The sequence below is a fragment of the Manis pentadactyla genome, chromosome 3, assembly GCF_030020395.1.
Source record: "Manis pentadactyla isolate mManPen7 chromosome 3, mManPen7.hap1, whole genome shotgun sequence".
Classification (NCBI taxonomy): domain Eukaryota; kingdom Metazoa; phylum Chordata; class Mammalia; order Pholidota; family Manidae; genus Manis; species Manis pentadactyla.
Window position 1 is genome coordinate 189,396,902 of NC_080021.1, and position 25,143 is coordinate 189,422,044.

At 46.9% G+C, this 25,143-nt stretch overlaps 1 protein-coding gene across 1 annotated transcript in view; it reads right to left on the reverse strand.

Moving 5' to 3' along the window:
- The window catches only part of GABBR2 (gamma-aminobutyric acid type B receptor subunit 2), a 338,133-nt gene that overhangs the window by 72,543 nt on the left and 240,447 nt on the right, over nt 1–25,143 (reverse strand). Inside the window, exons 8-11 of the mRNA XM_036888312.2 lie at nt 18,025–18,085; nt 7,288–7,368; nt 3,700–3,850; nt 1,355–1,487 (exon numbers count right to left, since the gene is read on the reverse strand). Coding sequence (XP_036744207.1) covers nt 1,355–1,487; nt 3,700–3,850; nt 7,288–7,368; nt 18,025–18,085 — 426 coding nt within the window. The remainder of the gene's footprint in view (nt 1–1,354; nt 1,488–3,699; nt 3,851–7,287; nt 7,369–18,024; nt 18,086–25,143) is intronic.

Genomic DNA, 25,143 nt, shown 5'->3' on the forward strand with positions numbered 1-25,143 from the left:
ACCATAAAAGAGTCCATCTGGTCTAGTCACCTGCGGGAATCCCAGAACATCATCACACACAGTGTAAGGTCCTGGGGGCTTCCCTCCTTTCCATGTGCTCTCCTAGAGCATAGGGCCCCTGCATGGTCCTGAAAGTCCTGGGTGGGGGTGGTGACCTGCGGCACATGAAGGGGTCCTCTACTTGTTTATCCCTCGCTGCCAATTTTCAAACCATAATCATCTAGCAGTGGATGACACTGAGATGTTAGAGCAGCAGATAGGACCTGAAAGGGACTGCTTTGCTAAGAAGGGTCCACATTGACATTAACGCCTTAGCGGAAAACAGTAGCAATGCAAGAGTGGCTTTCAGATTAATCTGGTCGGTGTGGATCCTTTGCCCATCCCTCCTGGCTCTGGTCCTCCAGGCAGGGAATTGGATGAATTATTGTATTTGGATGATAGATCGAAATGGCAAATGCACTTTTGATAGGTCACAGTAGTCAAAGTCCAGAAATAAATCCTACTGGTCTCAACTGAGAGTTAGTTCCACACAATTGCTAACTGCTAATGTATAAACTCCTTCAGAAAAACTAACAACAGCAGCTGGGCATCAAAAATTTAAGGCATCAAGAAGCAAAGTCTTCAATTTTCAAAATAATATTTCTAAGATACAGTAAATAACGACCCTGTCTTTTGGGTGCTCTAAAATATGTGCATTTCCACCACAAGGGTGATATTGGTTCTCAAGGGGTAAATATTGGTTCTTGGATATAGAAAAATATTACACTTTTATGTATAAACTATAGATAGACATACAGTACTTAACAGTCATACAGTGTATCTTTAGTATTAAAATTTCATGATGGGATGATTAGGAAAAAAACCCAAAAAAGTCTCCTTAGGGGGCAATAAGGAAAAAAATGGTTGAGGGACACTGCTTAATAGCAAATAAGAGTTAGGATTTCTTTTTATGACTCAAAGTCACCCGTCCAGACATCACTCATTATATTCCGTGATGGCTGTTGAGGTAGGTGGCCAGATTTGTTGCTTGTTAAATGGCCCTGCCCCTGCCCCTGGGGCTGATCCTATTCTGGTTGGGACTTTTTCTCCCTCCCTTTTCTAGGTTATCCGATCCGTTCTCAGTGGGCTGTCTTCTAGCAGTGGCATGTTACATCCATGATCTTAATTTTACAGGCATTACTTAAGTCCATCCTGGTCTGAAGGCAACACCAGATTGCCCCATTGAATGAATGAATTGTGTTTTGCCTGTTCATGTAGTTTCATGTGTTTCTGGGTTTGTGTCTGTGTTTTTGACGATTGAGGTCACCAAGAAAACCTTATATCATGTATCATTGGAACATTCAGGCTAACTTACAGTGCAAAGTGTCTCAAAGGTCTTTTCAGAGACAAAGGATCCATCGAGGCCAAAGAGAAATATCGATGCGTAGGAGAGCATTCCTCCAAGGATGATAAGGTTGTTCATGTATGGACTCGACATCTTGATCAGCCTGACAAGAGAAAGAGAGTAACAGCTAACAGAACCGCTCACGTAGCTATTCCTTCAACGAACACTGTTTGAATACCTACTAGGTGTACATCGTTGCCCAGGCTAGAGGGGGAGGAGGAAATGTAAGCCCAGGTTTCTCCACTATCTCTTCCCCAAGACAAGCCACCCACTAGGGGCTGTTCCCCTTTCACTAAAGGACCCCATCAGCTATCTATTTGCTTGATTTGTCCTCAGTCAAGTCCAGCTATCACTTCCGTAGGAACAGCACGTAGCATCAGCATCCTCAACCACTAGTTTTCAGTTTACATATAAACATTAAGTCAACAGGTTTTTTTTTTGGCTGGAGCTGGGAAGACACGTCCAATCTAGAGAATGCTATCTTTAAATTCAGCAACTTTCCACAGCAAGGGGGTTATGGCCCCAGCACACTCCCCTGCACTGAGTGGACCAGGTCTAGGAGGTCTCAGGGTGGGTAAGAATTCAGGGCTGCTCAGGAACTGTGATCAGGCGTGGGTGAGTGGGCATCCACTTTGGCTGCCTGAATCTCACCCTGTCCCAAGCACAAAAATTGTCATACGGTGGGTAGGAGTGCCTCCTCTCATCTCCGGATGATGAAGGTAGATGACAGAGTCCAGAGTCCCCATCCTCACCCCAATCTGTGTCTTCACCAGGCTGCTGTTGGGGACTGGGGGTGTCCTTTATGCTCCCAAATTCTACAGCCTTCTCTCTCACTTCCTTAGGAATTGTGCTGTGGCTCCCAGCTGCCCAGCAGTCCACAGCTGGGTTAAACCACCAGTCAGCTGAAATTCACCCTCAGAGGTGCCCGGCTACCCCAGCACAATGTGGTTGAACGTCTAGGATTTCTGGTGCCTGGTGGTACAGATGCCCTTCTGCAGATTGTAATTATGGTCAACTGTTCCCTGAACATTTTCTTTTGCATTCTGTAATTCTAATAATCCTTCTGCATTTATAAAATGTAATGTGTCGAAGTGGTTGAGAGATAAAAATACTGCTGTAAATTGTGCCCCAACATGTGTCCAAGCCTGGCCCTGCCCACCAGCAGTGGGGCACGCTTGGGAAGTCACTTGGCCTGGCTGAGTTCCCTCCTGTGTAAAACGGGAACACAGACCACCCTGCCTAGGACACATGCAAAGTTGAGATGAGGTGGGTTCCTGGAGGTCCTCTGGCAAACCACGAACTGTTATAGCCCCTAATCCTATGACCACAGGAAGCTGGAGAGGGTAAAGGTCAGGAGTTGGGCAGCCTGCATGAGGTCTGTCAATCCAGAAAGCATCATCCAAGAAGGCAGGAGAGGCTTACTTCTTTTTTTTTTTTTTTTGTGAGGGCATCTCTCATATTTATTGATCAAATGGTTGTTAACGACAATAAAATTCTGTATAGGGGAGTCAATGCTCAATGCACAATCATTAATCCACCCCAAGCCTAATTTTCATCAGTCTCCAATCTTCTGAGGCATAACAAACAAGTTCTTACATGGAGAACAAATTCTTACATAATGAATAAGTTACATAGTGAACAGTACAAGGGCAGTCATCACAGAAACTTTTGGTTTTGCTCATGCATTATGAACTATAAACAGTCAGTTCAAATATGAATACTCATTTGGTTTTTATACTTGATTTATATGTGGATACCACATTTCTCTCTTTATTATTATTATTTTTAATAAAATGCTGAAGTGGTAGGTAGATACAAGATAAAGGTAGAAAACATAGTTTAGTGTTGTAAGAGAGCAAATGTAGATGATCAGGTGTGTGCCTGTAGACTATGTGTTAATCCAAGCTAGACAAGGGCAATAAAACATCCACGTATGCAGAAGATTTCTCTCAGAACAGGGGGGGTGAGGTTCTAAGCCTCACCTCTGTTGATCCCCAATTTCTCACCTGATGACCCCTCTGCGACTGTGCCTGTCTTAGGTTGTTCCTCCCTTGAGGAATCTTACCCGTCTCTGGCTAACCAGTCATCTTCCGGGGCCATACAGGGAAATGTAAAGTTGGTAAGTGAGAGAGAAGCAATATTGTTTGAAATGGTTGGCTTTTTATTTCTTTGCATATTTATGCCCTGTAGCTTCTATGCCCAGCATTTGTCTTGAGGTATCTTTACCACTTGGAAGAATTATGATACTCGGGAAATTTGATATGAGGCACGAATTCTATTTAAGGGTTGTAATTAGGAAGGAAGGAGAGGCTTACTTCTGATTGCGATTCTTGATGTTGAAGAAGAGAAAAGCACTGGCCATGATCATTCCCAGGATGGTGAGAGCAGAGAGGATGCTGTAGAGAGGTAGGGAGATCTTACGGAGCTGCTCCAGGATGATGGTCTTGTCTTTTGGGGGTTCAGATCCTAGAAGGCCAAGGAAAAGACCCCACTGAGCCCAGCATATAGTCAGTCTCCAAGAACATCTCTGCCTGGATGTCCTTGGCTTCTGCCACCTGGGCACATGGTGGGACATGTCTACTGGGTGAGTGGGCTCTGGCGGCTGGCCAGTCTGCCCAGTGGGGAGCCTTAGCCAGGACTTATTTCTTTCTCTAAACAGAATCAATAAGGGATTTGTGATGCATTTAATAGCCATTAGAAGACTAGAATTTGATTTGGTCTAATTACCCTGTTGGAAAACCATTGCCATTTATCCCTAAAGGTAACAGTGGCTTGGAAGGCGCAGGGCTGAATGCTGTGAGCAGGGGCCACTGGGGGCCGCTGGGGCTGTGAAGAACATGGCTTGAGCTCTCAAGGACGCTGACCCAATGCATGATACTGAGTACCCCTCAACAGGGCAGACACCTTGCCTGTCAATCCCATGGGGACACATATGTGCTCTGGCTGTGGATTTTCTGCCTCAAGGTCATTATGTTATAAAAGCTCTTTCTGGTTTTTTATTTTCATTAAGACTTGATAACTGTGGGAGGTAAAAGCTACCTGCACGGCTCCCCCTCCCTGCCGTGCCAGGACTGGGCTGAAACCGTGGGATTCCATTTCTCCGTGTGACTGCGGAGCGTCCCTGCTCATTCTTCAAGGGCATCTGGAACCCAGGGGAGCCCCGAGGGCCTCAGAGCCAATCTTTATGGATGGTGGCAGAACTGCCCTGTTTTATTTTTGCCAGATGCAGGATGGCTTGGAGGAGGACGCAGGCACACCCCACCCACTTCTTGTAAATCCCCTCTTAGCTGTGATTTCAGGTCAGGTTTCTGCCGTGAGATTGTGAAACTCTAGAGCTTTTCCCTCCAGTGGGGAAATCTGGGATTCTGGGGAGACTCACCAGGGGTCATGATGACCCCCCACAGCCAGGCCCTGGGTGCCAGCCTCTGCTATACCTGATCCCAGGAGACAGGCAGAGGACGGGCAGATGTGGCAGCAGGGACTGAGGACTCTTCAGAACATCTGTGTTTAAAAAACTCTGCTAGCAAGTTCAAATGTATTTGGAAACACTCGGTAGAGAAAAAGAGTTTGAATCACCTAAGCAGTCTAGGGCAGTTGCCAGCCAGGACAACTAGGAACCTGCTGGTGAGGCTAATGTACAGTTTTGAGCAATTCCATGTAAAGTGACATTTCTAAGGATTCAAGGGCTGGAAGTCAGGGCAAAGGAAGACACAGGTGACAGAGGTAACACCATTTCTTGCTTTCAGAAATAAAAGCTCAGTATTTGAAAACCTCCCCACTCCCATTTTCCTCCCCTCTCCACCTGTGAGTAGCCTGGGCCGCGTCAGGCTGCCTGGGGCTGTCTGAGCCAAAACACAAGGGCTGTCTTGGGGACTCCCAGAAGTTCTTGGCTGGGAACAAGTCCCTCTCTGGGCAGTGAGAAGGGGGCTGAGGTTTGGGTCAGAGGTCATATGACCACTATGACCACAAGTTGTTCTGTGTAGAAACTCTTTCAGAAAGTTGGCATCTCCTCCTCCTCACTCCACCTTCCCTCCCTGCAAAATGGCACCTCCAGGCAGTGCATCTTAACTAAGATGTATAGAAACTGAATGGCAATGACTTATCAGAAGTGTGAGTAACAGCAGGTGCCTGAGTTTTCTTTCTTGTTCCTCACCCAATCCATTCATTCATTGTTCATTCATTCTTCACCATTCCTTCATCAATCACCCTTCCTTCATCGCCACTAATGATGCTTAGTCATCACTAATAATCACCTTCCATCTGTCAGGCCCAGTGTTAGGAACCAGTGACTCAGAGATGAGCAAGACACCTTCCCTGTCTTCAAGGAACTTACACACTAACCCCATGAAAAGAAAAAGGCAATAATAAGCAGTCACATTTACTGAATGCTCCCCATGGACTAAGTACCTTACAGAGATTTTCTCATTTGATTCATCCAGCAGTGTTATGGGTAGAAAGGGTCATTCCCATTTTTATAGGGGTGAAAACAGTTTTCTAGGTGTTCAGTGGTTTTTATAGCTAGTAGGTGGCAAAATCAGCAGGATTTGAGCCCAGGTCTGACTAACTCTGAAGCCTGGGCTCCAACACCTATGCCAACTGCCTCCAACGACAGGGTCCAGGCAGTTGATAACATGAGGCACAGAGAGGCCTAAGAGTGAGGCAGGGAACAGAATGCAGCCCAGCCTGATGGAGTCAGGAAGACTACAGAAAGGTGAACTGAGCCTCAGAGGATGAGAAGTTGACTGTTTACTAGGTAAACAAGGAGGAAAAGGCATTTAGGGCAGAGGGCCCAGCAGATGCAAAGGCATGTTGGTATATTTGAGGAACTATAAGCTGTTTGGGTAGGGAGATCTGAAAGAGGAGGCAGAGAAATGGGGAGTGGTCTCTTCATGGAGGACTTGGGGCCATGCCATGGAGTGAGGCCCCTTACTGTGAGCAATGGGGACTGTGCAAGGCTCCTAGCAGAGGCCAGGCATCTCAGCATGGCATGACAGCAAGAGCATTTTGGCTACTGAGGGCAGAATGGACTTGAAAGAGTTAAGACTAGTTAAGTCCATTAACCTACCCATCCAGTCATCGATCTACCCACCCACCATTTATCTATTTACCCACCCATATACTCATCTACCTATCCATCCATCCACATACTACTTGACTCGTATGCTCACTTGTTCATTCATTCATTCACGCACCCATTCATCTACTCACTTGATCAATCATGTATTCATTTATTCATCAAATATCACTGAACCTCCAACATGTGCCAGACCCTGGCTGGTATTAGGAATTTAAAGTCAAAGGGGGCCCAGTCAGGGAGTTTATGGTCCAACAACCTAGAGATTTCAGTGCAAAGTGTCAGTGGCCATGTGAAAGGCAGAGACAAAAGATTGTGGAAGCGAAGAGAAGGGAGCCATTAGTTCAACTGGGGACGATCCAGGAAGGCTGTACAGAAGAGGTGTCATTTGATCTGGTTCTAGAAGCTGAGTTCTCCAGCCAAAGAAGAGAGGCAATGGTCTTCTGGGACGAGTATCGGGTGGAGAGGCCTTGCTGGGAGGAGAGACCAATCCAACCGAGTCCATTCCCAGAGGAGGAAACAGCTACATTTAAAGCTGGGCTGCATTTTAAAAGAATTATTCCTGGCCATCAGCTGGTTTAAACACAGATGCCTCTGTTAGAGCTAGCACTCCATGCACATTCCCATTTACATGGAGTGACCCATCCCAGGAGCTGGAACTCAACTCCCATGTGTAATGGGGACCCTGTGCTCAGTGTGCTGAGAGGAAACAATGTTTCCTCTTCCCCATGAAGCCAAGGGCTTTGAACTTGTCTCCAAACCTCAGACAAGATTCAGGCTTGGGAGCAGCTGAGCAGACTCCCTCCTCCACGAAACCCACGTGCCTTACCTTGGAACCGGATAGTGTCGTTGATGATCTCCAGCGTGTCGGCCACAGCGTTGTACTCTCCCACCTTCACCTCCCTGCTGTCTGCAGGGAGCAAGAGACAGGGGCTGGTTAGACTGAGTCCTGCCTTGGGTCTGGGGCTCCGCCCCAGCCCTGCCCCTCCCGCAGGCCCTGGCTGTGTTCTTGTGGGCTCTCCTTCCCCCAGTGCCTCTTCCAGGTGCCATCACAAAACCCCCAGCCCGGTGTGGGCTGGAACAAACACCCCCTCACACCGTCTCAGCCACTGGCCTCCTGTCCTTTGCTGCACATGTCATGGGCGGGGAACCCACGCCGCTTATGGCTAGACTCTCTGTGTGTTACCAAGTCCTTCCTGGCCGTCGAGCTGAACAGTCTCTGTAACGTTCCCCTGTCTTCTGGCTCTGCCATCTAGGACCACACAGACCACTTCTACTCTGTTCCAGGGCAGCCCTAGAGACTTGAAGGCACAAAGAGATAATTCTCCTGGTACCAGCTGCTAATGTTCCTTACAGAACATCATTTCTACTCCTCATTCTATGCAGGCCCCGCTTGGGCCACACCCCACAGTGTCACTGTCTGTTAATAGAGTGTAGGCTCAAGGGCTGACCAATACCCTTCAGGCACGGTCTGGTCAGCAGCAAGTAGAGGGGGCCATCTCCTTGTTCATTCTGAACATTATTTTCCTACTGGTGCAACCTGAGGGGCATTAGCATCTCTCAGAGGCCCCCCTGCTCTGCTCGTCACACTGAGCATAGTCTCCTTCATATGCACTTGTTCAGCTGTATTTTCAGACCCAAGTGATATATTTGAATTCACCTCCATTCTTGATGCCATTTTGTTGGCGGCTTTAGGGTGCAGTTTGGGTTGTCCCAGGGATAAAGGTGGTGAGGACTGGCCCAGGGCAGTGGCAGGATGAATGGAGAGCGGGCATCAGACTGGACAAAGGTGTCTTTTTTTCCAGGTAAAATCTGGACAACTGAGTAATCAAATGGGTGGGGGAGATGGGGAACAGGGGAGTGAAGCAAGTGACTGGGGGCTCAGGTGCCGTTCCCTGGGTGGGGAGCCTGTGGGAGGGACCAAGAGGCAGGAAAGATGAAGTGTCTGGTTTGGACGCGCTGAGCCTGAGAGTCTGTGCGTCGGGGTGGTGTGGTGGTATCCTGGGTCTGGAGCCAGGGGAGAGGTCTGGGCTGCCGAGAGAGTTGGGGCCTTCAGCCTACTCCCATGTAAGCTGGGAGACGGAGCAGAGGGCAGGGGAGAGACCCTCAGGGACAGTGCCAAGGGGGGAGAGGACAGGACCACAGGCATAATCCTGGGGATGCCACCCCCTGGCGGGTGAGCAGGGCAAAGATGCTGCAAGGGGACTGGGAAGGACGGGCCAGGACACTGGGAGCAGGAGCCAGGAGAGACTGGGTGTCACAGATGCCAAGGAAAGGGACATTTCACAAGGGAGCTGGCCTGCAGTGTCACACACCACTGAGACACTGGGGCGACAAGCCCCTCGAACAGGGGGTCAGTGGACTTGGTATGTGGGCGGTATTGTGACCACAAAGGAGGCTGACTCGCAGAAAGTGGGGGTCAGGGGCAGAGTGTCCAAGGCCAGGAGTGCAGGAAGAGAGCGTGCAGGCCCGGGGTGTAGCCGGCTTTGGCAGGGCTGGCATGGGCGGGAGGGGCCCGGCTCCCCAGAGCCCGAGTGTGCCCGGGGCTGTGCTAGCCATCTGACATGTCCTTTCCCCGGCATTCTCACACTTGTTTGGTGTCAGCGGTTGCTGTGCCACCACACAGATGAGGCAACCAAGGCTCAGGGCCCCACTAATAGCAGAGTCCAGACTCAAAGCCAGGAGTTTCCCCACAGCCCATGTTCGCCTACACCCTGGGGCTGCCTGGATGGGGTCCCTGGGAGGGGACAGCTCTGCACCCACCTGCCCACTCCCTGAGCCACCTTTGCTTCCTGAGCCTAATAGCTGCAGAGAGGAGTGGCCACCTGCCAAGCTGCAGGGTGAGTACATCCCCAGAGCTGCAGACTCTAGTCACCACAATGCCCAGAGGTTATAAAGGCACTGGCAGCAAGAATTCCAAGTGTGCACCTGGAGGGACTGCCTGCCAGGGGTCTGGCTCTAAGTGGGTTTCTTTGCAGAAACGTGGGCACACTGCTGGCACCTTATAAATACTCAGGAACTGGGGCGGGGAGTCCCACAGGCCACACTTCTGCCTGTGTTCCTTTGACTGTGGGGTGGAAAATAGGGCTGTAAAAGTCACTTCCTTCTCCCCACAATGGTCTCCCTGCTATTTGGGAGATGTCACACTGTGCAGGTGGCTGTCGCTTGCCTGGGTCACAGCTCCTAAATGTCACATTAACAGACTCTGCTGGGAGCTCCAGCATCCCTTCTCTGGTCTTTTGAAGTCTTCAGCCCCAATCAGCTCCTGTCACTCAGAGGCGGAGCCTCTGATTTATTTATTTGGTGTGGGCAGGCAGCACATGAAATATGCAGGCTGATTGGAATAAATCCTCAGGAGCCGGGAAGTGTTGTGGCTGGCACCCCACTGTGTCCCCAGCCACACACATGCCCCTTTGACTCACACACCCTCCTGTACTGTCCCATGGCACCAGAATAATCTTCATCTTCCTACTATGACCATAATCACCATAATCTCAGGTTAAGTGAATGCTCGGAGCCACACACTGGGCAGCCACCAAGTGGGCACCTGAACTTGGGTCCCCTAGTTCTGAGTCAGTGCAATTTCACACTGGAATTTCACAACCCATATGGAGCAGGGCTGCTGGTCATTCAGCCCATATTTATTGAATGCCTACTGCATGCCAGGCCCAGCCTGAGGTATTCTATAATAAGGAATCCCTCAAAAAGCAGCAGGGTAGGTGGTAAAGATTAGGTCATCTCCTCATTTTTGACCAAGGTGACCTTGGACATTGTGGCCACTGAAAGATGCTTATGCTAAATCTCTTAATCAGTTCATTCATTCATTCATTCAATAAACATTGACTGGGTACTTATTATGTGCCAGTCTCTATGCTGGAAGTTAGTGATACAAAGATCTTAAAAAATACATAATCTCTGACCTTGCAGTTTAGTGTCTGCTGTCTGACCAACCCTACCTGGGTGGTAAAATTATTCCCATTTGCAGATAATACTTCCCTTCCAGCACATGCCCTGTTAGCAGGTGGCTGTGACTATAAAATGGGAAATTTCAAGAGTGGATATGGGGAGTAAAGAGGAGAATACAGGCAGTTTCTGGCTTGGGGCCTAACTACAGCAAGTGTTCGATAAATTTAGTTATCTGAGTCATGATAACGGTCACTGTGAGCTATTTGCTAGGTCCCTACACTCCCTAGGTTTCCTTACTGCCATCATTCCCCACAATGTTCCCTCTGCTTGGAAGGTCACTTTTTCTTTCCCTCACCAAACCAGCATACCCTAAACTCACCTCTTCCAGGAAGCCTTCCCTGAGCACTGCTCCTCCCCTCTGTGTATCCCCATTGTGGGCCCCTAGTGCTGGAGCTATGCCCTAAGTGGCCTAGTGCTTCCTGCCAGCCGGTTGGTTCCTGAGCAGAACCTGAAGCCTTGCTTCTGACATGCTGGGCAGCATAGAGTCTTCTTCCCTGGGGCTCTGCCTGGGGCCCCTCCCAGGTCTGCAGGTAGAAAGATGGTGCTCCCTGGTTCTTCCATTTGTCCATGGTCCACGTGGTGGCCAGTGATAGGTGCCCAGTGCTTTTAAATGTTAACTCTTGGGCCCCTTGTTAACTCTGTTATGCAAACAATGCTTTTATTTGGATATAGATACACTCATTCAGATATTGACAGGGCCTTGCAGACTCCACGTGGACCTGGGGACTTGTGGACAGACTAGAAAGGTCCCCTGGGGCCGGGGTGTATTCGGAGGAACTAAGCAGAGGGGGAGGGGCCACAGGGTGAGGTCTGTCACTGGTTGGTCTTCCTGCCCCACAAACTCTGCTGCAGGGTGCCACTGCCTCACTGTGTGGCCAAAAAAGAAGTTAAGTGCCTGAGGGGATGCAAGACACATACAAATGAAACAGGTTATTTGCACCTAGAGCACCTTTTTTCTCTTCTTTTTGGCTAAGCGCCACTGGTCCTTCAGAATTCATCACAGATGCCACCTCTCCCAGGTAGCCTTCCTAGAATCTGCCAGGTGGAACCAAGTGCCCCTTGTCTGAATGCCCTTGTCACATATCACACCCAGCTGGGGTCCTGTGTCTGCTCCCCACTGGACCGGGAGCTCCCTACGAAGGCAGGGACTGCATCTTTCCCATCTCAGCCAGGACACCCTCTGTGCTCAGGCAGGACCTGGCATGCAGGTGCCGGGAAATGATTGTTAAGAAACTTCAAAAGTCCAAACCATAGGAAAAAGGAAGCATTTATCCATATCAAAATTAAGAACTTCTGTTCAACAAGGACTTTAGGTTTATAGACAAGTGACTGAATGGGAAAAGATATTTGCAAAGCCAACAAGGGACTGACTGATATCTACAGTATATAAGGAACCCTTGCAAATCAACAAGAAAAAGACAGTATCCTCAAAAATGGTTAAAGCATTGGAACAATTAACAAGTGGCTAACAAGCACAGGAAAAAATGCTTAAACCTCATTAATAATCAGTGAAATATTTAAAACTAAGAAAACAATATTACTTTATCCCTTTAGATTGGCAAAAAATGAGAGCTAGGGAACACGGAGTGTCGGTGGGCGGGGGGACAAAGGAATCCTCACATGATGGGGGTGAGGATGGGGGTGGGCACTGCATGAGCCATCTGACAGTTTTTAGGCATGTTCAGTGTTTACACACATTCTGACCCAAAAATGCTGCTCCTGGACACTTATCCTAAAGAAATGCCCAGTGGGTTCCTAAGGGGACATGTACAGGGACACTTATTCTTTGTGGAGTCAGGGAGTAGAAGGTAACATGGGTGTCTGTTGCTAGGAGAGTAGATGGGTAAAGTGTGGACGCACTCCTTGTCAATGACCAGGAAAGCCATGGGCTAGATGTACAAACAGGAACAGGGAAGCATCTCCAGAAAACAAAGTGTTGAGCAGGAAAAAAAAAAACAAGAAGCAGAAAAAAAAATACATAATTTATTTGCATTGATGTAAATTTAAAATATATGCATACAAAACAGTAACCTACATTTTCCAAGGACACATACAAATACAACACATGCACTTTACATTTAGAATTTTGTCTTTCTTAGGGGAGGAGGAATTGGGTATAAAAATAAATGATGGAAATAAGGGTAAACAAACAAACAAGAGGGACTTTCTTGGACCAAAGATAACATCCCATGAAATGAGGAGAACAAAGTGTGTCCTAAAGAAGCCAGATTGTACTTTTCTCAAGAAGTTCTAGAGGGCAGTAATTCTGGGGTCATTGTCAACAGTGTCCAGGAGAAAAGAAAGAATTCAATAGTTACCATGGCCCTGCTATGTACTAGTCACAACCAGAAACATTCATAGCTTCATGTCACCGAATTCTCACCATCAGTCTCAAGGCAAGGAAAATGATCTCCTTTTATTTTACAATTTAAAAATAAGTGCTGAAATGATGGCTCAGGGAGATTAAGCACAGTGCCTAGCTAGTAATGATTAGGCATGTCTGCTTCAAAGCTCATATACTTTCTACATGTTAGGGGATGAGTTTCCCATCACTGGAGGCATTCAAGCAGAGGTAATTTTGTAAAGGAGATTTATATAGATTCTCCTTCAACATGGAGAATCTATGGCTATACAAAACACAAGTTCTACTAAATAACTCTGTCTTCTGGGCTACTTTCCTTGGGCTCCCTGAAAGATAAGTCCTGAATATTGAGGGCTAGGAGGTATAAAGGTCAGGGGCAGGCTCCCAGCCTAAAAGAACGCATATTCACACACATTCTTCCATTACTGCTGATCCTGCTGGTGTACCCTGCAGTTTAGTGGACTATGTCTCCATTCTTAATTTATATCAAGCCAAGGGGCATCTGACAAACTAGTCTTTCCAGAAGCATGGTTGGTGATGAGAGCTACAATATATGCCTGGACAGAAGAAAAAGGATACTGAAAACCAGCCTCAAGATACTCAAACTATGGTCAAACTAGCTCCAGAAGTTTTCTAGTAGGTTCTGGGAAATTATCTTGGTGCTTTTATAGGCACTGGCACTTGGCCAAAGAGACGATGAAGCCCCTGGGGGAGGGACCACGTCTCATTCACCTTGGCTTCCCTGAGAGGACTAGGTAAGGCACCTGGCAGATGCTCAGGAAAAGTACCCTGAATAGAACTCTATCTGTTACCCCAAAGACCAAATGGTAATTAATGTCTGCAAATGGGGAGGACAAGCCTACATTTCACTAGGTGGGTTCTGAGTGACAATTCTGATACTAGAGAGTGTAGAGAAGACCCTATCCCTTCAAATCAGGTGCTGACATATGAAACTCCAAAGTGTGAGTCCTTTATGTTGTGTAGAAGCAGTGTGAGACTCTAGCACATTGTCATTCACCGGGAGTCTTACAAACAGGCCTAATGACAGCAGGGACGGCGAGCTAGAGCAGCAGATGCTGAGGTTCATGAAGAACAGCATAAACAAGCCTCTAATCATGGCTTCACTCCACTTCCTTCCCTGCTGCAAATTCTGAGCCATGTTTAGACTTTGGCAGTAACATGGGTCCTTTATTTTCTTAAGGAAAAAACAAAAAAGCCAATTCCCTAGCATTCATCCCCATCTACACATGGTTTAGGGGAAGTCAGCAATGACATGGGGGAGGGGTACTGAACTTGGAGTTGAAAAGGGTTTAAGCCATCGATCCCTACACTCAAGATGGGTGGCCAATGGGATGCTAATGCCTGCCTGCCTTACCTATAGCATGTGGGTCACTCAGAACAGTGCTGGAGACAAGAGTAAGAACACACAAAGTTATTTGGGAGGTGATCCCAGAATGTGCCAATAGGGCTGTGGGGAGGTGAGACAGGGAAGGGGAGATCAGGTATAGATTCACTAATGAGCAGGTTTCTGGGAAGGCAACTGAGGCAATTGAGAGGCCCTCTCTACCTGAGAGAGTGGAACATACCTCAGAGTTGCCCACCCACGGGTAAAGGATGCTGGGGGCTAGCTAGATCCTCCACTTCTCACCCACCATTCTGCCCAGGGCCGCCCCTGAGCACTAGCTCCCTGGACATCTGGCCTGCTCCTTGCACTGGATCAGAGCTGCAGCTGCTCTGGAACTGTGGACACTCAGGGAAAATGGGCGGGCCACTCATGGCATCCATCATCTCTACACTCTAGGATTGTCCTGATGGGAGGTAAGGGCTCTGAAAACCCTTGAAAATGCAGTAAATGGAGGGAAGCTGGGGGTGAGGAAGATCATTTTTAGAGCTCTGAAGCCCTCCCTGGACTGAAAGTGTCTCAGCCTCAGAAGAGATCATGGGGGTTAGTCCTGGCACATTAGCTTAGAACAGTTCTGTTTATCCAGCACTCCTCAGTTTGCAAAAAAGGTAGTCTCTCTGGCCTGGAATGATAATGCCACCATTTTGAATTAGCTGCAGTTCACACTGTGTTGTCAAGACTAACTGCTATTTGCCAGACATTCTACCTTGACTCAAGTCCCTGGAAACCACAAGTCAATGACGATGTTCTTAAATTTCCACAAGCCATACCACTAACTGATTCAGTGAGCATTGATCAAGAGCCAGCCAGGAGGCAGGCAGCCTGCTCGTCATGTGACTAGCTTCCCATACTTGAGAGTTTGTAGAAAATCTCATTTGGCCCTTATACCTGCTCCAGGAGGCAGGCAGGGCTGGCTTTAGTGTCATCTCCATCAGTGGCCCACCCATTTTTTCTGCCTGAGCGTCCACAGAAATTAAAGTTTAGGGAGTAAACTGACTTGTCCAGCATCACTCTGCTGGTAAGGTTCAGAGCAAGGATTTGAATCCAGGTCTTTGCCTCCAAATTAACTCAGTAAACTTGTACTGGGGGCCTACTGAATGCCAAACACTTGTGCTACCAATCCCACGGCCCTAGTGTCAAAAAGTATAGAAGGTCCATGGTCTCCTGGCTCCCCTTTCAGTCTTCTTCCCAAAGTTGCCTCCCATTTCCAACTAATTTGTGTTTCTATTTTGCCAACAAGTTAACAGAGTTCCCTATAAAATGCTTCCTCTGTGGTAAATAAAAGGCTTTAGACGGTAACTTTGTGCAAATGAGAAGCTGGAAAGGCATCTCAAGAGGTCTTCAGAGGGAGGGGGTGTGGGCCCACTGCCAAGATCCTGTTAGTGAGTTTCGAGACAGTCTGGGTGTGAACCTAGCAGCAGACCCTGCAAAGGGGACCCCCACTGCTGGGGCTGGCTGCTTGGGAGTCTGCTCTGTCATGGGTCTTGCTGTCCCACTGTCTTTTCTAAATAGAGGGCAGGAGGTGAGGGAGAGAGAAACAGACAGGGAAAGAGAGTGTGAAGGAGCAGGCAGGAAACACAGTGACCCTATTTAGAAGCCTTTTTGCAAGGTCAGTGGCACGAGGCAATCTAGGCACTGGTGACCCCAGCATGGGGGGCAGTCCCATCCTCTGGGTAAATTCGGGGAAGGGCCCAGAACACAGAATGTGCCAGCCCCTAGACATTAGTGTCAAGCCCACATGGGACACAGATGTGGTGCAAGGAGAGCACTAGGGTACAGGCGTGCATGTGAGTAAAAGGGGAACCCTGAGGTCTGGTCCTGGCTCTGCCACTAATCAGCTGTGTGACCCTGGGCCTCAGTTTCCCATTTATACACAAAGTAATGGGGTGAGATCACCTGTAAGGCCCTGCCCCATTGACATCCTACAACTGGGTAAGTGTGGGGAACAGCTATACAGGGTCAGCAGGTAAAAAGACACCTAGGGAGTTTGAACACACCAAGAAAATCTGAATTTTCCCCAGAAAAGTGTCATAATTTTTGACAAAGCTAATCATAATTGTTACTACTTGCTGAGCAAGAAATACATGCACATATTTCTATGTGTTATCTCATGGAGTTCCCATTTTCCAAGAAGGTACGTAGGATTATATTTCTGTTTTACAGATGAGGACATGGAAGCTCAGAGAGGTGAAGTCACTTGCCTGATGTACTAGAGCACCTTGAACTCAGGTGGGTCAGACCTACCTCTAAACTGCTGCTTGCTACACTGCTTTCCCTATAAATGCCAGAAATCAGTCACTGGAGCTGGTGTCTAATCCTAACATAAGAAAAAAGAAAAGGCAATAAAATTGGCATGAGCTTGTATCTGTGATCAGCCAATCAATATTTTGCAAAATATTCTCCTGGAATGATATAATTTGAGAACTGGAAATGTGACAAGAGAATTTAGTTACAATCACTCAAAAAAAAATAGTATGTATCTTTGCCAAGATGCTTACTTTGTTCAACCAATGAAGAAGTAAGATTTAACAAATGAGAAAATAATTACATTTGCCTAAAATTACATCTTCTGTGCATGCCAGAGAGCTGACATGAGTTTCAATTACCTGCCACAGGAAGATGAATGGGTAAATCTACAAGATTGCCTTCGGAGCGATAGTACTGTATACCTCTCCTGATTGATCTGAATCCAGTTGGGATTTGTCTCAATGAATCTGAATAACTCGATTACATTTCTTGCTTTGCCCTGGATAACTTTGGGATCTGCCCAAAGTGAGTGGACACAGAAGGCTGCTCTTGTTTCGGGAATCCAGAAACATCCAGATGCTGAAAAACACTGCAATAATGAATGTATAGTCTAGGGGCTTTGACTAGCAACCCTGCTAATGACCTCCCTGGGCTGAACTGAGGTGTCTGCCTGGAGGAACAACCAGCCCTACTCCTCACGGATGCCTGGATGCCCCCTGTGGGCTCTGACAAGCCCTTGCCCCTCTCTGGACTTCTGTTTCCTCTTTATCACGAGCAACTTGGTCTGGATGGTTTCTGAGGTCCCTTTCAACTCTGACAACAGAGAAGTCCAACAAATGACCTGGCTCCTTAAAAAAATAAATGGCCAATAAAAAAGAGTGTGGGGATGCTTATACATTAAAAGGGATTAACAAGATGCAATGGCTGGACCTCATGTAGATTCCTCAACCTGTAAAGACGTTTTTGAGATAATCAGAGGATCACCACAGAATGGAAATGAAAGGGTGTTATTGTTAGATGTTTTGAGTGTGATGATAATATTGTGGTTGTGCTTTAAAATCTCCTTATCTAGGAGAAATGCAGACTGCAGTATTTATAGATTGAAATGAGATAACGTCTGGGAGCTGCTTTAAAATATTTCAGCAAAGAAATGGGGGGTGGGTGAATAAGACTATAAAGTAAGACTGGCAAAATGGTGATAGTAATTGAAGCGGGGTGATGGGTACACGGGGTTCATCATGCTGTTCTCTCAACTTTTAGGTCTGTTTGAAAATTTCTATAATCAAAAGCAAAAATAGTGCACGATTTCTCAGAATATTGGAACTGACTTAACTCCCACACCCCTATACTTTCATGAACTCTCAGAGTCATGTGTGAAGATTGAATAGGCCTGAGATGTAATGGAGCTGAGAAAAATGTTCTAAGTAAGTTGAAACTAATATGTTCACAGAGAAGTGGTTTCTGTTGACTCTGCTTTCTCTTATCTGGAACATCATACTTTTAATTCTTTTGATGATTTTTATTGCATAAACACAACATCCCTGAATATAGAATTCATTGACTAGTAAGAATAAGCATTAAAAGCCTACCTTGAAATTGAGTAAATTTAATGGTTCCCATTCTCTCCCCGTTCCGGAATACAACTTGACCCTAAAAACAAAACAAAAAAACAAGAACAAAAGAGAAATGCCACATTAGCCCAAACACTACTGATCTCAACTGAAATTCATTAATTGTACAATGTGATTATTAATATTGGAAAAAAATAGACTCCCGCTGGACCTCAGGTGCAAAATTAAACTAATTGTTTTCAAACTGTGACTTTATCTGGTAAATTTGAGGAGCACAAAATCAGTAACAGAACTAACACATGTGAATGAATGCTGAGATATGCATCATTATTATCACCATGACTGTTTATTAAATGCCCATGTGTCCTGTGTTATCCTGGGATGAAGTCTTGCAGGGTGCTGGAAAGATACAGGCAGAGGTAAGGCCCATGGAGCCTGGCCCTGACTCTGCTGCTGTGTCCTACCCATAAAGATGTGTGGCTTTGCTGAGGCTGTTTGGCTTGAGGACTGGAGAGGGGCTGACTGTCAGTTAATATTTCTTATTAAGGACAGAGACTATTTTTATGAGTCTTTCTTGAGCGGTGACGTCAGCTGCAATTATAAGGGCTACAGGGCAGCACAACATTGAGCTTCCTGAGCCAGCAAAACCTGACTAGTGTCACAGGCAGCTGAGCATCCTCTCATTAGGGACCCTGGGGACTACAGATGCATCATCTGCCATGTCGGCCTTGCTGGCTGATACTGGGCTTCTACATGCTGGACAAAAGAAACCGGAAACAGAAAGTGGGGGAGGTCTCTCCTTTCTGATTTATGCTCATCTAAAATTCTGCAACCATGCAAGGAAACAGACACGTTATATCACTGAATCTTGTTGACAACACTGAGTGGAAAGGAGGAGGATCCTCATTACAGATCAAAAAACAAACTGAGAGAGGTTATGTGCTTTATAGAAAGTCATTTAAGTGAGGCTGCTGGGATGCAAATCTGAGTTTGATTTTAACGCCCTGTTATTTCGCTAGAGCATGTTCTAATCCAGAAATAACTTCCTTCCTATCGTTTCATTAAGGTGAAATTAGGAAAAGAAATTGTCTTAAAGGTACACTGCTGTGGATAAAGTGAAGTTTCCTGTGTCCAGAATTTTCACTTGGCCCTGGTTGGCTAGCTCACTACACACGTGTAGGCAATGCGTCATTATTGACTCTATATAGAGAGCCCTGTCCAGTGCTCTGGGCAACATGGTGGCACAGCTGCAGGGCTGCAGGAGGGCGGAGAAGAGGCTGGAGTGGTGGCAGCACCAAGGACAGAGACTGGGACAGCTGTGCGGGCAGAGAGGCCCAGAGGCAGAGACCGGCTTGCTGCACACACTTGCTCTGAGTGGACGAGATTTTATGATTGACTTGCCACCATGGAAATAAAGTTGGGTATAACCCTTTGTCTTGCCAATGGACAACAGGCGAGTTCACTATGGATTCAGTGTGACCAAAGAAATGACAGTAGAATGTTCTTGGGGTGAAAGGGTTTATACCCAATTTTATTTCCACAGTGGCAGGTCAGTCACTAAAATCCGGTTCACTCAGAGTGAGTCTGCATGCAGCAAGTTGGTCTCAGCCTCTGAGCCTCTGTCCTCGGTGCTGTCACCACTCCAGCCTCTGCTCTGCTCTCCAGCCTTGCAGCCATGCCACCATGTTGTCCAGAGCACCGGGCAGAGCTCTTTATATAGAGTCAATAACAACATATTGCCCACATGTGTGTAGTGAGCTAGCCGACCAGGGCCAGGTGAGAATCCTGGCCACAGGAACTTTCATTTTATCCACAACCTTTCACCCCAAGAACGTTCTACTGTCATTTCTTTGGTCACATTGAATCCATAGTGAACTTGCCGGGGGCTGAAACCCATTGGCAAGACAACTGCTATACTCTCACAGCTATGCTCTTGCATTATCAGGTAACACCAACTGATAATAATATATATATATATATATATATATATTTTTCAGATCCCACTGAATTCTTGGGAGGAAGCTCCAGCAAGTCTCATCACTTGGTGGAATCCCAAAGTCTGAGGTCCTGCAGCTTTTGGAACAAAGAGAATCACTCAGCCTGTTCTCAGAATGAGAAACACCTCCTAAGGCCACTTTGACACCTTTTTGAAATCCCGTAGACAGCTGCGAGTAGTATCTGAAACTAATGCCCACTGAATTCTATATTCAGGTGATGGTAAGCAATTCCCTGGAGCGTGAAAACACTTCAGTGTTAAGGTGAGGCAGGAGCTGCGATTTTATTTTGAGGGATGATTGAAAAACATAGAACATCTTCCAAAAGGATCATTTTTATGTAAATAGAGTACTTTGCATGGATGGGAGAGATGCAGACATTGTCCACTAGAAGGACATCTCTTTGTTTGACAAAGGTGGAGATCTAATTCAGCCATCTTCTGCCAGGCTTTGAAGAATTCCAAAGACGTCTAGATATAAAAAGTGGACAAATTCTGCAGAAGCTTTGTCAGTCAAATTAAAAAGTATATGAAATGGCATTTGCAGTTAGAATGACACCGGAGTGGAGAATGGGGTGAGGATGAGAAAAGTCTCCCTTTAACTTTTTTTGGTATTTTCTCTTTAGTTTTTAAACAAAACTAATTAGTCTATCTTTGAAGTAAGACCATCATACTTTATTTTACTCACCATGACTATTTTTAATCAATATTAGCTCCTCCCAGCATCTTAATTTCTCAGGCAATGCAGCTGAGGGAGGTCAGCATCTGAGTATCATGCGCCTCACACACCTGAGTTCAGAGCTCCCTCAGGCCAGTTCCTCAACACCTGAGCTATGGCCCCAGCATGGCTCTTGGTTGACAACAGGCATGCAGTAAGTGGCAGTAGTAATTTTTGTTTAAAAATGTTTAATAGCAGAGAGCTGAAGTTAAAACGATTTTAAGTGCCAGGAAGATCTCCAGCCCTTGGGTACCGATTCTCCACATCTCATGACTTCAGCTGGCAAAGGGGTGAACTCTTGGGCTTTGTCTGAGACAACCTCATCTCTCAGCAACATCGGCCCCCAAGTGACTAGTTTTCCAACCATGCGAGCCACTGTGTGCTTTACCAATGGAGAAACCCGAGAGTTCTGTGACCGTGGTAAACCGGCAATGATGGACACACAGGTGGCTGTGCTGAGGGTCTGCACCACAGAAGAAGCCAGAAGCCCCATTCTGAGGAAGATGAGTCATGTGATTCTTTCCTGAAGGAGTAACCATGCACCGACTGGGTTTGGCCACTTAAACCAATTCTGCTACCCTGATTGTGGCTGACTGGACAGCAACAGCCGTCCAAACCAAGATAACCCTGATACAATAGGACACAGAGAAGGCCACACACCAAACATGAAATTTTGTGATTTACACCAATTCTGATTTACACAATTTACATGAAATTCTGTCTAATAAGGGTCCTCCATATTGGAAGGTGTTCCACAAACATTTACCTGCCCTGGGCCAGGTCCTCTTATAGGTGCTGATTCCTGCTTACAGAGAGCTTCATATTTGATCAGGAGGGGCAGACAAAATAAAGTCGCCAAGAAATGAAGAAGATGATTTCAGTTAGTGAGGAGTGCTGCAAAGCAAATAAAAGTGGGTGGGCTGAGCAGGTCAGTGGTATAGTCACGAAAGACCTCACCAAAAAGGTGGTATTAGAGCTGAGGCCTGCATGGCAAGAAGGAGATGCTCCAGGCGAAGAGAAATGCCAGGGCAGGGCAAAGGTCCTTAGGTAGGAAGGACCAGAAGGGGCTAGACAGGTAGGCAGGTCGCAGCAACCTGGGGGCCAGGACGGGGCTTGGAGGTGGTTCTAGGTGCAGTGAAGAGCCAGGTGTGTGCAGCGTAGCAGGGCAGTACTACCATCTGATGAAACGTTTTAGAAGATCCATCTGGCTACCTGTTAGAGAATGGACGGTAGCCAGCAAAGGAGGAAGCAGGGAAACGGGGCTCCGGCAGCCCAGAGACCAGGCATGCAGGCCACAGCTTAGCTTGGGGGGCAGCAGATTCTCTTTCTCGCCTGCTCAACTGCATCACCGAGGTGACTGAGCACCAGGGCCTGAACAGCAGGGGCTTGCATTCTGGTCCTGCCATCCCTAGAGGTGGGCACTCTGGTGGGCTGACATGTTGTCCCCATCAGGATGGAGGCCCTCATAGCGTCCTGGCTGCTGGACAGTTGTCCTGCACCCAAGGGGAACTACCTCCATTCAGCTTATGCCCTTCTCTGGGGACAGCCTACATCCCATGGTCAGTGTGAAGAGACATAGTTCTAGTCCCCTAGCCTCAATTCAGGTCACTCTGAAGGACCACGGGATCCACAGGTCCCACGGGATGGCTGAAGCCATGACTGCCACTGCATCACATTTCAGCTTGTCACTTTCCCTGGTCCTGCTTCATTTCCTCCCTTTCAGATTTTGTTCCTGAGAGCACTCTCTGATAAACTTCCTGTACGCAAATCTTTGCCTCAGAACCTCTTTTCTGGAGAGTCCGACCTAGGACACCTACCATCAAAGGTCACAGGGACTAAGTCTTTCTTGCAAACTGCGGGAGCCTGAGTGATAGAGCAGGGGGAGCCGAGGCGGTGGGCCCTGAGTGAGGTCTACACGGCAGCCAGGCTGCTGCCGACTTCCCCGAGCCTGGCATTCCAGCCTGGTCAGCCAGGCAGACTTCAGTTTCTCATGCCCCAGCTTGAGTGGTTGATGTTTCCCTTCTTCTCTCCACTCTCATATCCTTTATGTACATAGAAATGCCATGACTCTCCTGAAGCTCTTAAAATGTGCTGTAACTGAGGATCACTCGAGACCGATCCATGTGATGCATTAAATTCCAAAGCAGTGGAGTTTGGCAGCTCTGGCTGGGGTGTGGCTGCTATCTGTCCATTGGCTCACAGTCTACACTCAACTCTCCTATATCCTCCTCTGTGTTGCTGGGGCTCAAAGCCCAGAAACCACATTTCCCAGAATCCTCTGCTGGCTCGTTTCCATTTAGGTTCTGCTAATGAGAAGCATTCACAGGAAACAAGAAAGTATGCATAAGGGAAAAGCTGTTTGTTTTCTGCTTTGGTTGCCCCAGCAAGAGCTCTGCATGACCGCAGGTGTCTTTGGGCCCCAGCAGCCCTGCAGCATAGCAGGATCTCTGGGGCGACTGCTCAACGGCCAGTGGAAGGGCCTCAACAGCAGCAGAAACAGCAGTGGCAGGGGCCTCACAGGCTAGTGGGCTTGGGTCGCCATTATTTTATTTGCATTCAAAATCTGCTCTGTGGCCATTTCATATAAACTCCTCGTAAGTTGCAATCTATTATCAATCAGCATGCAGTCAAGAAAATAGAAACCACTTCAGGCGTTTCAGAGGCAAGGGCAACACCATTTCCCTCCAGCCCAAGGGCTTGGTAGTTTTCTGTAAATACTTATCTCTGGTGACAGCAACTACCTGTTTTCCTCCTCCATCCTTCCAAGGAAGTTGTAACCAGTACCCTGTATTAATCTCCCTCTGAAATGCCTGAAGTGCTTTCTATTTTCTTGACTGCATGCTGATTGATAATGGATTCTAACTTCTGAGGAGTTTATAAGAATGACCACAGAGCTGATCTGGGATGCAAATCAAATAATGGAAACCACAAGTGGATAATTTATAAGGTTTTTTTTTTTCCCTGTAAGAGATGCTGCTAATGTCAAAGAAAGTAGTCTGTTTCATAGAAGTCGATCCACACTAACAGTTCAAGTTGAACTGGGGTCAAAAAAGCTGCATTTTCTTTTTCAGAGAAATCTTCAGAATGCATAGGATAACATGGAAAAAAACTTATATTTCAGCATTTGCCAAACAAGAGGAAACATTGCCATCACTGTGACCTTGGACAGTGTCACTGAGTGTCCCTGAGCATCATTCTCCTATTTGAAAAATAGACAGAATAGCACCTACTTCTCAGGATTGTTTGGGAGAATCAAATAAGACAAGTATGAAGAAGGCATGATGCACATTGCCACACATAAAGGATAACTCTTTATAATTCCTCCAGGTAATCTGAGTTAGCAAAATTTCATCTGATGTCAGTCCAGAAACCCCAGAAAATCAGTGGAGAGTGAAATGTGCACTAAGGTTTCCAGCAGCCAGTGGGATTCAGCGGCCTATTCTGAGAAACATTAATTCTATTTCCACTGCTCATCTTTAATGTTTCACTACTAAGCATGAGTAAAATTTATTCCAGTAACAGTTTATGAATTGTACAAGTCAAGCCCTACATTGGAATTTTTTGTCTCTTTCAATTTCACAGCAGAGGGCAGGGGTGCCCTGCCTTAGAAAATGACCTAATGTCAGGCTGGGGCTGGAGGCTTGTCAGTGAAGACCTGCTTGGCTCAGCCTAATGACGGAGAACCCAGGCCTGCTGAGGGACACAGTCTCTGAAGATCACAATGCTTTTGGGGGAGGATTTCCATCCTTAATATGACCACTGTGTTCGTGAATCCAATTGCACTCAGTTGTGTTTGTCTTCGGGCCGAGTGAACACGCATGCTCATCTGAGTGTTTGATTTGTGCTCTGGGGAAACAAGATCTGCCCGGACATGTCATACAGGCAGCAAAATCTCTAAGGAGATGGAAGCTGAAGGTGATAGGGGACCCTGGGAGCCACACTACTATCTGTGTGGATGATCCAGGCCCATCTTGGATGCTGCTGCTGCCAGCCCCTGACCCAGAGCAAGGCTGGTCTTGACTGAACAATGAGGACTTTAGAAAACACTGGGGTAAGATTGCTGGTCATATTTTCCATATAGGGTAGAGATCCTCATCATGTAGGTTTGAAGACGAAGGTGCCTTCTGTTTCCCAAGGAAGGCAGGACTTAAAAGAGACATTGCAAACAATTGGATCCATCTACCCACATGTCTTGCAAAGGTGAAAAATACTCTTTCTCTTCATGTGCCTTGGGTTTTAGGACAAGTCATATTTTGTATACTATTTAAAATGTTTTCTTACATGAAAATGTTTTGATAGACTGATCACTCGAGGAAAGTATTCATTAAGTCCTGAGCAGTAGGTTTGCAAGACATTAAGAAGAGGGTCAGGATGGGAAGTGTGGCCTGCCCCACTGCCACCCTTCTGCTAGTGGGCAGTGAATGGA